The sequence below is a fragment of the Myodes glareolus genome, chromosome 2 (assembly GCF_982192425.1).
Source record: "Myodes glareolus chromosome 2, mMyoGla1.1, whole genome shotgun sequence".
In the NCBI taxonomy this organism is placed as follows: Eukaryota; Metazoa; Chordata; class Mammalia; order Rodentia; family Cricetidae; genus Myodes; species Myodes glareolus.
Window position 1 is genome coordinate 90,145,315 of NC_142027.1, and position 17,036 is coordinate 90,162,350.

The following is a 17,036-nucleotide window of genomic DNA, read 5'->3' on the forward strand; positions in this document are numbered from 1 at the left end:
AAGGAATTGTGGGGGATGTTTTCAGAAGGGGATCCTGTAGTGACTAGGTGGGAGGCTGGAAAACACCACAGAAGACCTTTTCCAACTCAGAGGATGCTAAGACGTCCACATGTTATCTGTAAGTCACGTCTGCTAACATTCCTCAGCCACTGGGATGGTGGCCACTGTGTTCATTTCCTCTTCCTTGTCTCTGCTGCTTACAGCTGCCAGGAAGGGCTGTGCTTGGTAAGAGATGGGGGCGTGGAAGTCAATGTCCCAGGGGTGAGGGTGGAAACCGGGACCCTTGTCACAGTTGTGTGAACTCAGTAATGCCCTTGGCATCCAGGTGGGGAGGTTCTGGCCCGAAGGTTTTACTCATGGTTTCCGTGTGGCTTTCCACCTTTGGTCATGATTTAGAGTCTTACTAAAGTGCTAACTTTAATGGGCACCTTCTTCTGGAGAACTTGTTCCCCCACAGGCCACCCAGGGTCATTCAGAGTCATTATGATGCTAGCATGGATTGGCCCATAGTAACATTTGTCCAAGAACAGGGAACTTGGCTTTGCCTTGTTTTTAGTTTGGATGAGCTTCCTGTGTTTGGCTCTTTTCTAAATGAGGACATTCTTTACTCTAAGGAAATTACATATTCCTTAGGCATGGAAGTCACTGAAAACTGAGAAATGGGTTTTTTTTATAAAAACAAAACAAAACAAAACAGGTTAGGGGAGCCACACAAATCTTCAGCTGGGACAGGAGGATAACCCACAGTTGTACAGACATTTAGAAGCTCAAGATGCAGCTTCCATTAACTTGGCTGGTGAGCAGGCTTAGGAACCAGTTCAATTGCTGGAGAAGTCCCATTTTAGATACACCTCCCATCTGGTGAGTCTGTAGCTAAAGTACTTAGTGAGGGTCAAGAGCCTGCCACATGAGGGCAGGTGCCATGTACCATGTACATAAGCAGAACAGACGCTAAGCCAAATAGGAACCCATCTTCAGTACATCTTCATCCCTTAGCTCAGCTCATCGAATCTTCAAAATTAATTTCCATGTACAGGCACAATAAACTGTGGCCCTTCTGATGGCAAGACACACATTTGTGGTAAGAACAGTGCACTGCCTGTATGGCTTAGGCCAAGGGACTGACACGCATCTAAGGTTCAGAATGATTCCCAAAATCTTCGAAAAGGTGAAGGAGTGGTTGGGTTCAAATCTCATCCCTGCTTTTTGTGTGTGTGTGGTTTTGGGGCAAGTGACTGAATAGTTGAGTTTGTTCATCTTTAACATGGAGCCATGCAAGCCCACAGAGCCTTCCCATAGGCCCAACCACCTCCAGCGGAGTAGTGTGGCCGTGGATGGTTGAGGTATGTATGGACCATACAATTCAAGTCAATGACTCTTGCAGATTGAAGACATTGTTGTCTCAGCCCCTTGCTTCTTGTTGCCACTCACGTTCTCTCTGTGTTCAAAGGTGGCTGGAACTTCATGGGCACTTGATTCTTGAGTCTCTACCCTTCCCCCATATCATTTGGCCTAGTCCCAGTCTCTATTCAACAAAGTGTTTTTGTTTGGTTATAAAACGAAGGCCCAGCCGACAGTTTATGTCAGGGCTGGATCTCAGAACAGGGCGCTGCCACCCAGCATGGTAGCCAGGATCGAGGCTGACAAGTGAGGGGATACCACGTGTTGGAATGTTTTTGTTTGGAAACCCAGTCTATGAGTCTTTTAATTTGCAATCTGATTCACATGCACATAGTTGTGAGGCCTCCATGACTAAGCAGGGAGCGCATGGGCGTGCACCACTGCAGCTAACACAAGAAATGTCCCAAGCGTGCCAGAATACCGAGGTAACTATTTGAGAGAGTGGCTTTTGTGTAGGCTGCACAGAGAGCCCGGAGAATGTCGTCATGGCTATCCTGCCTGAGGGGTCTGGAAATCAGGTGACAGCAAACATCCCATCATTTCACATTGTGGGAAACAACGTTTGCCATTAGTTTTTGACAGTCTCTTTTGTGAGAGATCTGCACAGGCCAGCCACCTAAGGACCCCTGTTTTAGACTCACGAGAAGGGCTGTATGCGGTTTAATAAGAACCAAGTGTTATAATCAAAACAACATCTGACCCGCATGCTTCAAATAGTAAGGGCACTTCTCAAGGGGTCTACTTGGCCAGGCAGCTGTCGGGAGGTCTGTTCCCACATTTCAAATTTCTCTGTGGCCTGAATAACTCACTCATGTTTGAATATTACTCTGGATATTGTTTTTCACTCTTCTACCTCCTCAGCTGAAATCCTTGGTTCCGGCTCCAATCCCAAACTGCTTTTAAGGGGAAGTCAAGAGTCTTTGAGGGGCGCTGCCTCTGAGTAGAAACCTGGGGGATTGGTTTTTGAAGGGTTCGGGAACTCCAGGGTGAGTCAAAATGCATTAGGTGTAATTGTTGCTCCGTGCAGGTCAGAATAAAGGACACTCTCTTTGCTTCAAAACAACCTCAGATTCAACTGACTACACATGGAGACACAACATGAAAAAAAGTCCTCTGTGATTTAATCTTGAACTTTCAAGTCAGTGAGGCTGGAGACAGAGCAAGGCAGAGAGGCGGAGCCTTGGTTAGGGAAATAAGTTGCTCCTAAGGACACTCTTGAGGTCATAAGTCATCCACGTGATTCTCCCGGGGGCTCTGAGCACATGCCAGGCTTAATTTCTTTGCACAGACCTCAGAGAAGCTCCATGTGAATGAGATAATGCAATGAGCAGAGTCCCTAGATGTTGGTCATCAATGAAGCGCATTTTCTTACCCACAATGCTCAGGTCCAGGAGTGTTTGGCATGTTGGACTTGGGTTGTATTTGATTTTGGAATGTCCTCATTGGCTTTATTGCTTAGTCAGAAACTATGGAATCCATTCCTGCCTGAAATCCAAAACTTTTGACCGTCTGTCATAAGCACACTTGAGCAATTTAGATTTTCTAAGTATTGGTTCACATCTGTCATCTCAGCACCTGGGAAGCAGAGGCGGGAGGATCAGGAATTCAAAGCCAGCCTTGACTACACTGAAAGTTCAAGGCTAGCTGCATGAAACTCTGTCTCTAAAAACTTAGCCAAAAAAAAAAACCCAAAACAAAACAAAACAAAACAAAACAAAAATCCCCCAAAACCAAAACCCAAAAAACAAAACGAGATTTTGGACTCTATTGATTTTAGATTCCTTAAGGATGCTAAATCTGTCGTTCCTTCCTCCCCTTCCCTCTCCTTCATCTTTCCCTCCTTTTGTTTTTTCTGTACTGCATCCACCTGAATCTTGGGCCCAGAATATTGTACACAAGTGCTCAGCCACCGAGCCACACCCTCAGCTTTGCCACTTCATTTCCAAACTGAAACGTCCACTCTTGTACTAATGAAGACAACAGTCTGCAAGATGTCCTGTGAGCAGCAGGGATCACAGAAATTGTTAAAGTGGGGGAGCGTGGTCTGGAGTCGCACTGTCCCCCAACTCCTGTACCCCCACTGCCAAATGAATCTGCCAAAGAACCGATGCATCTCTTACGTGTACTTAAAATGTGACTAGAACCAGCTGGAAGCTACATGGCATGGGCCCATCAGCCCTTCCCTGACTCTCTTAATCCACTAATCGCCATGGAGTACCTGGAGTCACACGTGGGTTGACAGTTACAGCTGCCACCCTTCTGAAAGGGGATGCCAGAGAACGGACATATTTATTTCTTCACCCAAACCTTTAGATAAAAAACAACAACCAAACTGCTAAAACAAGCCAAAACAGTGAAATTGCCAAATCCAACTCTCCATATGATTTTATGACAGACCTATTCTTGATAGTGAGAATAAGATGGGATATTTGGAAAGGAAACAGATGGTGGGGTGTGTTAGCATTTAAGCATTTCCTGGCCAGGCCCCTTGGGAACCTTGTCAGTAAGCAGGCAGTACCTTGGCCGGTTCAGAGTCCTGACAATGTTGTCATTCTACAGTGTCCCATTTCCCTTTGCACAGCCGGCTTGTATATGCACCAAGCCCCTTTTAATAGTGGGCTCCGCCCCGCCCTCTCCCTCTCTCCCTCTTCCTCTCTCTCTCAGGCTGCTTTGCGCTTTCTTTCTCTCCCCTCCCAATAAAACTCTCCACGTGAGCACTGTCTGCATGGCGTGGGGCCTCTTGACTCAAACTTGCCAAGGTCATTCTCGGTCATTTTTAAAATTATAACAGGGTGGGCACGTGAGAATTTTGCCTTGGTTCAATTCTTTCTTTCTTTCTTTCTTTCTCTCTCTCTCTCTCTCTCTCTCTCTCTCTCTCTCTCTCTTTCTTTCTTTCTCTCCCTCCGTCCCTTCCTTCCAAGGGTTTTGTGTGTGTGTGTGTGTGTGTGTGTGTGTGTGTGTGTGTGTGTGCGCATGCGTTCACACATCCATGGAGGCCAGAAGAGAGCAAGAGATCCCCTGGACCTGAAGCTGCTGGCAATCACATGTGTGCTGGGAACCAAACTCCCACATTCCGGAAGAGCATCAAGTGCTCTTAACCACTGAGCCAGCTCTCCAAGCCCCGCATGTTTTCTCAGTCTGTGAATACAGGCTGCTCTGTCGGTGTGGTCACGGTCTTTGAGAGGTGCACCCACCTTTTTCCTTTGGAAGTTCACATCAAGTCTCATTGAGGCGCACTTGTTCAACGTATTAAGTCGTCTAAAAAAAAGGAAAATGTGAGGATTTACTAAGGGGTGCACACCTTTCTCCTACTCTGCTAACCTTTCTTTACTTTCGGTTAACTTGAAAGTGTAGACTCAACCAGTTATGTTGCAGGGCATTGCAGCATCTCCAGAAAGTATGCTACAAAATGATTCAAGATAGTTTCAATGCGTTCTCCAGCCTTCTGATCAGAGAGCCTTCCGATCCCCAGCCCTTTCCGGCTCTAAACGCAGGCGCTTCCTGCCTTCTCCTTGGCGTAGAAACCACGCATGCGCACAGGACAATTTTAACCATCAGGCCCGTTTCACTGTTCACTGCCCGTTCTGTCGAGTCCACGGGTTACAGATCCCCTCGGGCACGCTTTTATTTTTGTCTTCACTCCTGCTCTATAGCAGTGATTACACATGGGAAAACAATTCACACCACAGTGAGTGATTCACGCTCCGTCTTCCCACAAACCTGTATGTATGTTGAAGCCATCGCCCCACCTCACTGAATTCAGCGGTTAAGAGAACTGCCTGCTTTCCCAAAGGTCCTGAGTTCAATTCCCATCAACCACATGGTGGCTCACAATCATCTGTAATGAGATCTGGAGCCCTCTTGAGGAAGAGACCCGATGAGTCATTATCAACAACTTAGACCATGAAACCCAATATGGACAAGTTCATCAGAACCGCCGTATACGGTCTACCCATTAAAAAAAAAAATAATGTCTCTAAGGTCAAGTGAGGCCATAAGGGAGAAAAGCTGACCCCCTGGGATTAGCGTCCCTGTAAGAGAAGACACAGGGTGCGCATGTGCTTCTCCTGCCTCAGCACATGGGGAGACAGAGTTCTCTAGGAAGGAGGTCATCAACAACCAAATTCTTGAATTGCGAAAAGTAAGTAACCCACCGTTAAGCTGTCCAGTACCTGGTATTCTATGGTGGCAGCATGTGCCAACTAATAAAGTTGGTTTCCACCCTCAGCTAGAGTCTCAAAACTGCTACCCAGCAGAATTTCTTCCAGCCCCCTGTCCCTGCCCTTCCCCACTTCCCCCACGTGGCTCTAGACCACCAAACTTCAGTTCTACATCCGCGGACTGAGAAGGAAAAAGAGGAGAGCTAGCAGGCGTGCATTCTTGTAATTTTCCTTTCCTTTGTCATAAATTGTTCCTCCTTGTTTGTTTACCTTGCGGGGCTAGCTGCTTCTAAGGGAAAGATGGTCCTTTTGTTTTTCAAAATGAACTCTTTGGCCTTGTTTCTGCTTCAAATTCTCTCACCTGTTTGCCTCTTGGAGCCCATTCTAATTCTGATGAGCAAGCAGGGTTCCAAGTTCCAGTTCCATCTCACTTTTACTTAGACAGGGTCCCAGCGTCCCACACCCTTTTACTTCTCAATTGCTGAGAACAGCCTCGATTTTCATTCATTCTTAAATCTTAATTCCCTGAAAACTTGGCCAACATCTTTATTATTTTGTGTTAATTTTTTTTTTTAAAGTTTGCACGGAGATTAAGAGTCACTTGTCACTCCTTGTATCTATGCCGCTCTTCTGGCAGTTCTTGTAACTCTTGCATTTGGCATTTATCTCCAAAACCATTTTCATACCATGATTTCACGACCTCCCAGTTTGGTTAATTCTGTTTTGAATTTGTTCTTTGGAAGCTGACGATTCCTTTTCTTTCCCTCTCTATACTCCCATCCCCCACCCTTTGCCTAATCCACAAATAGTGTTACTGGTGTAGTAATTTCCCACCTCCTCTCCCTCTCTCTCTCTCTCTCTCTCTCTCCTTCACCTGAAGAGGCAGCTTCTATCCCTCTTCTTTCTCCCCTTCTTTCTTCTCTTTCTCTCTCTCTTTCTCCCCTCCACTAAATAAACTCTATACCCAAGATGATGTTTCCATCTGTCTCTCACCCACAGTGGTCTCCCACCAGCCGAGGACCTGCCAAGGTCACCCGTGTCATGAATGATAACAACAGGATCACACATTTTTGGTGAATCCATACTTGATATTTATTATGGCTATAAAACTCTATTCCTACATGTATCATACTTGAATATTTTTCTTTCATTTTCAACTTTTCAGTGTCCCTAGAATTAATATGCATATGGTTTGTTAACTTAATATTCTTGTGTTTATTTCAAATATCTCCAACTATCTCCCTGTTAGAACTTAAATCCCTTGGATAGATGTCTCTCAGTTCCGGTTATTTCTTAAAATTGGGACCCCTCTGTAGTATGTTGTCTACTGTTCTAGAGCCAAGTAGTACAGAAGACCTGGGTACATTAATATTCAGAATGTAGGCGGACTGTCATGTTGGCCCTGTTTCCAACAAACGCGTACGTACCCACTTTCACCTGTGCGCAGTACCTTAACTTCTCTGGGGATGAACTCGAATTTTGCTGATGGGAGGGAATACATTACCCAGGTATAGACAGACCCAAGGGTACAGATCAAAGTATTTACCTACTTTTCCATATAATTTCAAATAACTCGCCTCCTTTTAAGCCTGCTCCAACTTTGTCACCAGTTCTTGAACATCATAGAGTCTCTGTAGTGAGGACTGAGTTCTATCAGGAATCTCATTTCCTGTGCACACTGAATCTTCTACTGCAGATTTAGTCTCCTGCTTTGGAAATGTTGTGATAGGTCTCTGGGTGGACATTTGATTTTGTGAAGGAAGAGATGACTCTGGAACTCGGTGGGGTGTTTTGGAAGGAAGTACATTCAGTGATTGACAAGCTCTTCTGCTGTTTGTTTGCTTGTTTTTCAAGACAGGGTTTCTCTGGGTTCCTAGAACTCACTCTGTAGACCAGGCTGGCCTCAAACCTAGATATCTGCCTGCCTCTGCCTCTGTCTCTCAAGTACTGTGACTAAAGGCATGTGCCACCATTGCCCGACAACAATCTCATTTTTGGTCAATAACTTTTTGTATGCATAGATCATGCATTTTCAGCTCAGTGAGCTCTGACTGCTATAAGTAGCCCCAAGAGAGATAAAGAATATTTCTTCACACTGGAAATGTCTCCTGTGTTCCTTATTGCTGAATCTACCAATCATAACATCAACTCCCAGAGGCATTTTCATTGACTTTTATCACCCATATACTAATTTTGCTTATTCTTGGCCATCGTAGTTATGGAATTATATAGTATACATCTTAAAATATTTTATATTTATATGAGTATATAGGTGTGTACATGTGCACCATACTCATGCAGTATCTGCAGAGACCTGAAGAGGACATTGTAACCCCTGGAACTGGAGTCACTACAGTTATGAGCCACCATATGGGTGCTAGAAACCAAACATGGGTCCTTTGAAAAACAACAGATGCACTTAACTTCTGAGCCATCTCTCCAGTCCCTAGGTATGCATTTTTTAATGCATGACTTTTTGTTTGTTGTAGTTCAGCATGATGTTTTAGGATTGATATATGCTATTAAGTACAACATTAATCATCATACTTACACGCTGAGTATTCATATTATGAAGCTATATAACTGGTTTATCTATTCTCTTGCTAGTGAACATTCAGGTTGTTTCTTAGTGTTTCTATTGTTGTGAAGAGACACCATGACCACAGCAACTCTTATAAAGGAAAACATTTAATTGAGTGGCTTATGGGTTTAGTCCATTATCATCACAGTGTGACATGGTGACAAGAAGACAGACATGGTGCTGGAGAAAGAGCTGAGAGTGAAGAGGGAACTACACGTTGAGCTCACAGGCAACAGGAAGTAGTCTGAGTGTCATCATACTGAGTGAAGCTTGAACATATGAAACATCAAAGCCCACCCCCATCAGTGATGCACTTCCTCTAACAAGACCACACCTACTCCAACAAAGGCACACTCCTAATATTGCCACTCCCTGTGAGCTTATTGGGGCCAATTACATTCAAACTACCACAGGTTGTTTCTAGTTATTTTACATTTCGTTTTTTACTAATGCCTTCCTAATTACCAAATTATATAGTTTCTTTTAAGTAAAACTCTATTTTTAGCAATGGGCAGCAATTAAGACAACAATAACAATATCTTTGGCATTTAAGACTCTGAATGCTTTTATCGCTTCCTATTACAAACAACACAGACCCCTTACATATTAACATGTGTAAATACAGTCTCTATAGAGCATATACAACAATGTGCCTTTAGGAAATAGTCTTTATAGAGCATATACAACAATGTGCCTTTAGGATTCAAACGGAAGGCATCTTTTTGTACTGCGCGTGAAGATGCAGAAGCATCACTATCATCCCGCAGTATCCCAGACTCTGATGACACACAGTCTCCTTCCAGCCCATCTCCCCTGAGCCCTAGAGCTACATTTCAAGCCACCCATTGTTCTTGCCAGTTTGTGGAGTCCTTCAGGCTTTTCAGGTTCAAAGACTAAAGCTGAACTCCCTGCACTGTTTCTGAACCCATCTCTCCCATTTACTGTCTCATCTTGACTGAGCACCAACAGACATCCTCACCAGAGAAGACTAACCCTCAGGCTTGGCAGGCACCGCATACTGGATCTGGTCAAGTAAATGTGACTGTAATATTCTTAGTCTTGCCTTTCCTTTGGTCCTTATTCAGTCTCTTCTTCTCTCGGGTGGAGTCAGGCAATACTTTATTTCCAGTGCTTATCATTGGAACTACATCTGCTCCATGTATCCCACCATGTTATACAAGTGAGACAATTCTTTTCATTTTCCATCACTGACAGTTTACCCACTGACTGTGCATTTGACGGGGTCAACAAATAAGCTCTTAGTTCTGAATTAGAGGCTGCTCTGGGTGTCCACAGCTGCTATGCTGCTTTCTTGGATTTGCTGCTACAATGGGCAGATTGTCTTCCTGGCCAGGTCCATGGATGTTAACACGCCTACCTAAGAGCTGTGTGTTAATTAAAAGGCATTCCTGGTGCCCGTTTGGCAGCTCTTTCACGGGTTTGTTTAGGGAAGGACGGCATGCTGTTTATACAATACGCTTCTCTAGCACACTTGGTCCTCCATTGTGACTGGAGGCACAAACAAATCATTTGACTCTGTGAAAAAGGTTTTGATTTACTACAGACACAAGAACATCAAAAAGCTTATCCTTCTTATACTACACATTTAAATATACTTTATATTCATGATGCATGGAGATATTGTATTATTTTTGAAAGTGGAAGCTAGACTGGGTCTTTTAGACACACCTAAACTCAAAAATATGTCTTTGCTTAAAATTGCTTCACTATTTGAAGAAAATATGCAGGAAACATTACATATTTCTATATATAGTATCTGCTAAAGCACTCAAAGAACTCTTAAATTCAGTAAGCCAAACAACTTGGTTTTTTCCATGATCCAACTTTGTGAAGGTGCATTTCTAAAAGACATTATACGAATGGCGGATAAGCACACAAAAAGATGTTAAGCATTTGTTTGTCATGGGAGAAAAATAAATTAAAATCAGGAAATACTATTTCATGCATGTCAGAAGGCTCACATTAACAATACTTGGTGTAGGAGGTCCTTCTGCATTTGTGTTGCTTTCATTGGTTGAATAAAGAAACTGCCTTGGCCTTTTGATAGGGAAGATTTTAGGTAGGCATGGAAAAGAGAACTGAATTCTGGGAGGAAGAAGGCAGTGTGGCAGATGCCATGGTTCTCCTGCCTGAGGCGGACGCTGGTTAGACTCATGCCGGTAAGCCATAGTCAAGTGGCGATACACATTAATAGAAATGGGTAAGATCAAGATGTGAGAGTTAGCCAATAAGAAGCTAGAGATAATGGGGCAGGCAGTAATTTAATTAATACAATTTCTGTGTGGTTATTTCGGGAGGCGGAACAAAGGGACCCACGCTCCCTACAACAAATACTGACAAAAGGGGCAGGAGAGACAGCTCAGTGGTTAGAGCACCTGGCTGCTCCTGCAACCCAGGTTTGAGTTCCAGCACCCACATAGCAACTCACAACCATCTGTAACTCTAGTTCTTCAGGAACCAATATCCTCTTCTGAACTTCAAAGGCACCAGGCATGCACACAGTGCACGGACATACATGTGGGCAAAACATTCACACACAGAAAATAAATCTAAGGAAAAACAAAGCTATAATGAGGAATCAAAGACACAGGACTGTCAACACATTCTTGACAGAGAAGAGTGAAATGGAGGACTGGCACTCTCCCAGTTCAAGATTTACAATGAAAAACAACAGTAAAGTTAGAGGAGCATTGAGAAAAGTAGACCAACAGCTCAATGGGACAGGACACAGTGTCAACCAGATTCCAGTAAATATAGTCACCGAGCCTTTACAAAGGAGAAGGGCATGGTAAGAGCTAACAGATAATATTTTAATAAATGGTGTTGAAACAGCTAGATAATCACATGAAGAGAAGTCAATCTAGAAAGAGACTTTATACTCCTAATGAAGATAGACTCAGAATGGACCACAGTCCCAAATGTAAACATACAACTGTAGGATTAAAGAATGAAAATAGGAGAAAATTCAGATGGCCTTGAGTGTATGGTAACTTTTTGGATTCAACATCAAAGGTGCAGTCAAGTGACAGAATTTAAGACATCTACTCTTACAGAGGATGAGATGGTAAAGTAGAACGGAGGAAAACATTTATGAAAGTCATCCGATGAAGTTTATAAAGTCTACAAGGAACTCTGAAATCCAGAGTAAGAAAACAAAAGGCCCAGTTTAAAAACGGGTGAATTATCTTTACCCAGAAAGAGAGACAGTAGGAATATTGAAATGTTCTCAGTATTTGGGCTGGAGAGATGGCTCAATGGCTAAGAGTCCTGTCACTTTTTCTGAAGACCTGAGTTCAGTTCCCAGCACACATACTGGGAAGTTGACAACCACCTGCACCTCCAGCTCCATAGGCTTTGACACCGTCTTAGGGCCTACAGATACTATATCATCTGCAGGTACACACGCGTGCATGCACACACACACACATATAAAAATGAAATAAAGCACAACTTAAAGTGTTCAATATCACATGTTAATTGCAAACTAAAACTATTACGAGCTATTACTATATATGCAGACAATGTTGGTGCGATGAGAGAAACTCCCAGTCACTGCTGGTGAGGACGAAAAATGGCTCAGGTCCTTCAGAACACAGTTGACCAGTTTCTTGCCGCGAAACAACCTTCGATCCAGCAACCATACTACTTGGTGCCCACCCAAATGGCTTTACGATTTATTTCCAAGTGTAAATTTGCACTTGATGTTCATGGCCACATCAGTCCTCCTTATTGGTGAACTGTGAAAGGATCAAGATGTCAGGTGAATGGGAAGCTGAACTACGATACAACCAGACAATGGAATGTTGATAACTAGAAATGAGTTATAAAGACATTTATAACTTTATAATGGGTGGGGGCTGGAGAGATGGCTCAGAGGTTAAGAGCATTGCCTGCTCTTCCAAAGGTCCTGAGTTCAATTCCCAGCAACCACATGGTGGGTCACAACCATCTGTAATGGGGTCTGGTGCCCTCTTCTGGCATGCAGGCATACACACAGACAGAATATTGTATACAAAATAAATAAATAAATAAATAAATAAATAAATAAATAAACAAATAAAATATTAAAAAAAAAGACACGGGTGGCATGGAGGAAACTTGAATGAATACTTAAAGCCAATATGAAGAGCCTGTAAACTGTGATTCTAATTAGAAAGTGTCGTGGAAGAGTTAGAATTATGGAGATAGCAAAAAGACCCAAAGTTGCCAGAGACTAGGGAGATGAAGGGATGTCTAACAGAGGACTTTTAGGGCAGTGAAACAGGTGTGTATGGCATGGTGGTGGATGTGTGTCATTAGACCCCTGTCAAAGGCACAGAATTAGAATAGAAAGCACGAGCCATAATGTACACTGTGTGCTTTGCACGGGAACAGATGGCCCACCCTTTGGGGGTGTGCACAGTGGTAGAGATGTGCGTGTATAAGGGCCAGGGGCAAATGGGGGCACCATGCTTCCTGCTAAAGTTTCCTATGGGATCTCAAAGTGCTGCAAAAACCGCCAATTTAAAAGGTATGATCTTTATTATAATTATTAATTGTATTTATTGAACTTTTAAATTATGAATATAAGTGATATGTATTTCTTTTTTTAGTTTTTTCTTTGGATGTGTACGTGTGTGCATGTGTGTATGTATATTCTCGTGTGTGAGTGTTTTGGCTAAAAGTTAACACTGAGTGCCTTCATCAATAACACTCTATTTAACCCAGGGCTCACCAACTCAGTCCTGATAGCCAGCTTGCTCTGGGGCTCCCCTATGTGTGTATCCTGTGTGCTAGCATGACAGAAGGGCGGTCATGCCCACCTAGGATTCACATGGACACTGTCTCAGCTCAGTGATCTGTATGTCTTTTGTCTTTCCAAATTATGCTAATTAGCTCTTCATCTAATGTACAAAATTATCATCATTGAAAGCAGTTAGAAACGTTGGGTTTAATCTGAATCACCTTGCCTACAGATCATCCTGCATCTTATAGAACAGTGGCTTTCAGCCTGTGGGTTGCAGCCCCGCGGGGAGGTGTGTGTCAAATGATCCTTTCATGGGGGCTGCCTAAGACCACTGGAGAACAGAGGTGTTTACATAACAATTCATAACAGCATCAAAATCACAGTTATGAAGTAGCAACAAAAATAATTTTGTGGCTGGAGTCAGCACACCATGAGGAACTGTACTAAAGGGTCGCTGCGTCAGGAAGGTTGAGAACCACTGGTTTAGAGCGGCACAGAGGAAAATTCTCTGAGACAATGTGCTTCCTCATGGCGTGATCTAGCATTGGATTGGGATCTATTTCATGTAAGGTGGGGAAAACAGTGGCTAACCGTTCTAAGCACACAGACTAGATGAAGCATCCATTGTGAAGATGGAAGACAGGTTTCGACTCTCTCAGGTTTGACTCCTGCAGGTAAGAGAATATACCACACACCAGACATATTCCAACTCTGCCAAAACTGCTGGGAAATTTGGGTGTGAGGGAAGCCAACTTTCAGTGAGGACAAATATGTGGTTCTGGTATTTATTTCCATTTAAACTTAACCATAAGTAATATGACAAATTCTCAAATGGGTTGGGTTGGTCTATTAGTGATTGCCTGGTGGCCTGTTTCAACATGAATGAAAATTTCAATTAAAGAATATATTTTGCCTTCCATGAATAGAGAGCTCTATTGGATTGGAGCTTCTCTTGAGCTTATACCGTACTTTATTATTATTCTAGTTCCTGGAAAGCCTAGAAGGGTGTTCTGTATGAACATTGTTTACACGAGTCTATGGTGCCTTCGGATCACCGTGGTTACCATGACGCAGTCAGAACAGAATCCAGTGCACTGAACATGATAGCTTACAAGCTATACCTGGTTTGTCTGCATATGGCTGAGCATAGATGCATGAGCGAAGTGGGTCAATTCAATGAGTGTGAAGGGAACGGTCTGTCCAACCCCAGGACCATTCGCACGGCCTCTTTGAGACAAGCAGCCAGGCCTCTGGGAGGACCTTTGCTCAAGGGAGTGAAATACAAGGAATATCCAGGCTGGAAGTCGGTCCAGTCTTCTTAATTTATTGCTTCTGTCTACTGTTCACTCAATTCATTATAACCCAGAAAACAGAGGTAAGCACCATGTTCCTGGCAGTCCCTTTTCCTTCCCACTTTCCTCTTCACGCTCGTAGCAACCTGGGTTTAGTTATTAATGCAAACAAGACAGTCTAAGCCTTTCAGGAGAAATGGTCATGAAATCTTTTCAATCTTGCTGCTGTGGCCATAATCTTATAGATGGGATAATACATCACCAAAGGGGAAGGTAGTGGTTTCATCCTAAGCGTCAAACTTAGGGTTCTGCTAGGGAAGTCAGTATGGAGCGAAAAGCTGATATTCGTTTATCTCAGGGTGTGTGCTCTGTGCCCCAGGAAGACACTGAGAAGACAGAGATGAATGAAAGATAGTTCTTATCCTTGAGGCTTTCACAGTCCCGTGTGAGCTGTGAGCACGACACATAGCAGCAGCGAGTCACTTCCCGAGTGCACCAGCCCAACGAGATAACGTTTGAGCAAGACTGCGAAGAACTAAGCAATTTGCTGCCCAGTCTAGGCTAATTGCAGGCAAAGGAAACAGTCATCACATTGGATGATGTGGTCTGGGAACTGCGAGTACCTGAGCAGGGAACGTAAGTCTGGAGAGGTAGGCATGGGCTGGACCACGGAGGACTGGACTGAAGGAATCAGGAGCAGTATGTGGGCAATGGGGAGATGCTGAAGGATATTTTCCTAGGGAACATCACCACACATAGACATATATCTAAGGTGGGATAGAGAATGGATTTAATAGGGACCATCAAGAAAAGGCTTAAGAATCTGGATGAAGTACTGGAGAGATGGCTCAGTAGTTGAGAGCAAACGCTGCTCTTGCAAAGGACCCAGGTTTCTTCGTTTCTTGGGTTATTTACAACTGCCTTTAATTCAAGTTCTAGGGCATCCAATGCACCCTTCTGGCCTCAGTGGGCACTTGAATGCATTTGGTGCACAGAAACTCATGCAGGCACATACAAACAGACAAAAAGAAAATAAATCATATTTTAAAGAATCTGGACCAGTCATTGCTGCTCTATTCGTAACAGCCAGAAATTAGAAACAGTCTAGATGCCCATCAATGGAAGAATGGATTTAAAGTAATGCTGTGCATTTACACAATGCACTATTACTCAGCTATTAAAAAATGCAACCATGAAATTTATAGACAAATGAATAGAGCTAGAAAAAAATCATCGTGAGTGATGTAACACAGATTAAAAGGACAAGTAATTAAATGTTAATTAAGGACACGTAATTAAATGTTAAATGTTCAATTATATTTGGATGTTAGTTGTTAAGTCTTCGATAAGAAGACTACAATCCATATAACCATGGTTCACAGTAAAGTACTAGTGGGGAGGGGTGGATCACCCTAGGAAGGGTGAATAGAACAGATGATTATAGATGGAAGGGGTGGGGGAACTGGAATGGGAGGATCAAATGGCAAGGGGAAAAATATAGGGTCAGGGAAAAATACAGGGCGGGACAGCGAAAATGATGAGCTATTTGAGGGGTTGTAGAGAAATCTACTATAGTAGAGGCTTCTTAAAACATGGACATATCAGGAAGGTATCTAAATGGAATCACCAAACAACGAGGGAGACAAATCCCCAGATCACTAAATGAAACCTCCATTTCTGGGATTGCGTTACATCAAATTGGTTTCTCTCCACAAGCTGATAGTAAGGCCCTATTGCTGAAGACAACACCTACACAACTCACTGAACCCAAAGGAATTGAAGTGGGTGCCCACCTAGAGCCTTCACCACTCTACTGACTAGTGCTCATGGTTCTGGAAGGAACTCTGTGACCACCAGAGGAGAACGCTAAAACCCTGAAATCTACAATGGTGACCTGCCTGACTGGATTTAAGACCCACTCCATGAAATGGAACCCATTCCTGACACTTCTTGGGTGGTCAAGAACCTATAGGCTAGATGGGTCTGGGACCTGGGGGAAAACCAGATACTACTGTTTTGCTAAAGGAACGTAGCAATGAAATGACTCCTGAGGACATTCTGCTATACTCATAGATCAGGGTCAGCCGTCATCAGAAAAGCCTCGTCCTGTAGCAGATGGGGGCAAATATAGACCATGCCTGGACAATGTGCAAAGAGTTAGAGACCTTGGGACACTCGGTCCTAAATGGGAGTCTCTACCAAATCCTTCCCCTCAGGGCTCAGGGAACCCTGTTGAAGAGGAGGTGGGCAGTTGGAAGAGTCAGAGGGGATGGAGAGCCCCTGGGAAACCAAACAGTCTACACACAGCAGGACCGGTACGCATACTGTGGCAGCATGCACAAGGCCCGTACAGGGCTGGGCCAGATGAGCTCAGTGCTGAGAAAGGCGAGTGGGCCCTAGCTTCCATCTCGTATCCAGAAGCTATTTCTATTGATAACTGCTTACAAATGGGAAATCAATTTTTCCCCAAGGTGTCCCAAGTCACATTTAAGGGCTTGAGATGTCCAGCAGTAGATGGCCACCACGAAAAAAACTCAGTATTTTTTTATGGGTTTTTTTTTTTAATTGACTCACTGTGCTTTGTCTGGACTTTTTTTTTTCCTTAAAGGTCTTTTGCTTATACATTATGGTTGTATTTTTATATATTATGCGCTGTGTTTTTAAGTTGTGTGGGAACATGTCGGTTTCCACATCTATATGTGCTTCTTGTGTTTCTTCCTTGGCTCTTTTTCTTCTGTTGGTTTGTCTTGTTCTAATCTGGTTTGGTTTTAGTCTATTCTACTCTTATCATTTTCTAGGTGCTTGTATTCTAAAGAGAGAAAGAAAGGGTGTGGATTTGGGTGGGTGGGGAGTTG

General features: G+C 43.4%; 1 protein-coding gene across 12 annotated transcripts in view; it reads right to left on the bottom strand.

The window, feature by feature from the left end:
- Nucleotides 1-17,036, bottom strand: part of Stard13 (StAR related lipid transfer domain containing 13) — a 388,106-nt gene that overhangs the window by 33,016 nt on the left and 338,054 nt on the right. For all 12 annotated transcript variants that reach the window (XM_085685254.2, XM_085685251.2, XM_085685253.2 and 9 more), the window contains one exon: nucleotides 4,596-4,659. In XM_085685254.2, coding sequence (XP_085541380.2) covers nucleotides 4,596-4,628 — 33 coding nt within the window. In that variant the 5' untranslated portion in view covers nucleotides 4,629-4,659. The remainder of the gene's footprint in view (nucleotides 1-4,595; nucleotides 4,660-17,036) is intronic.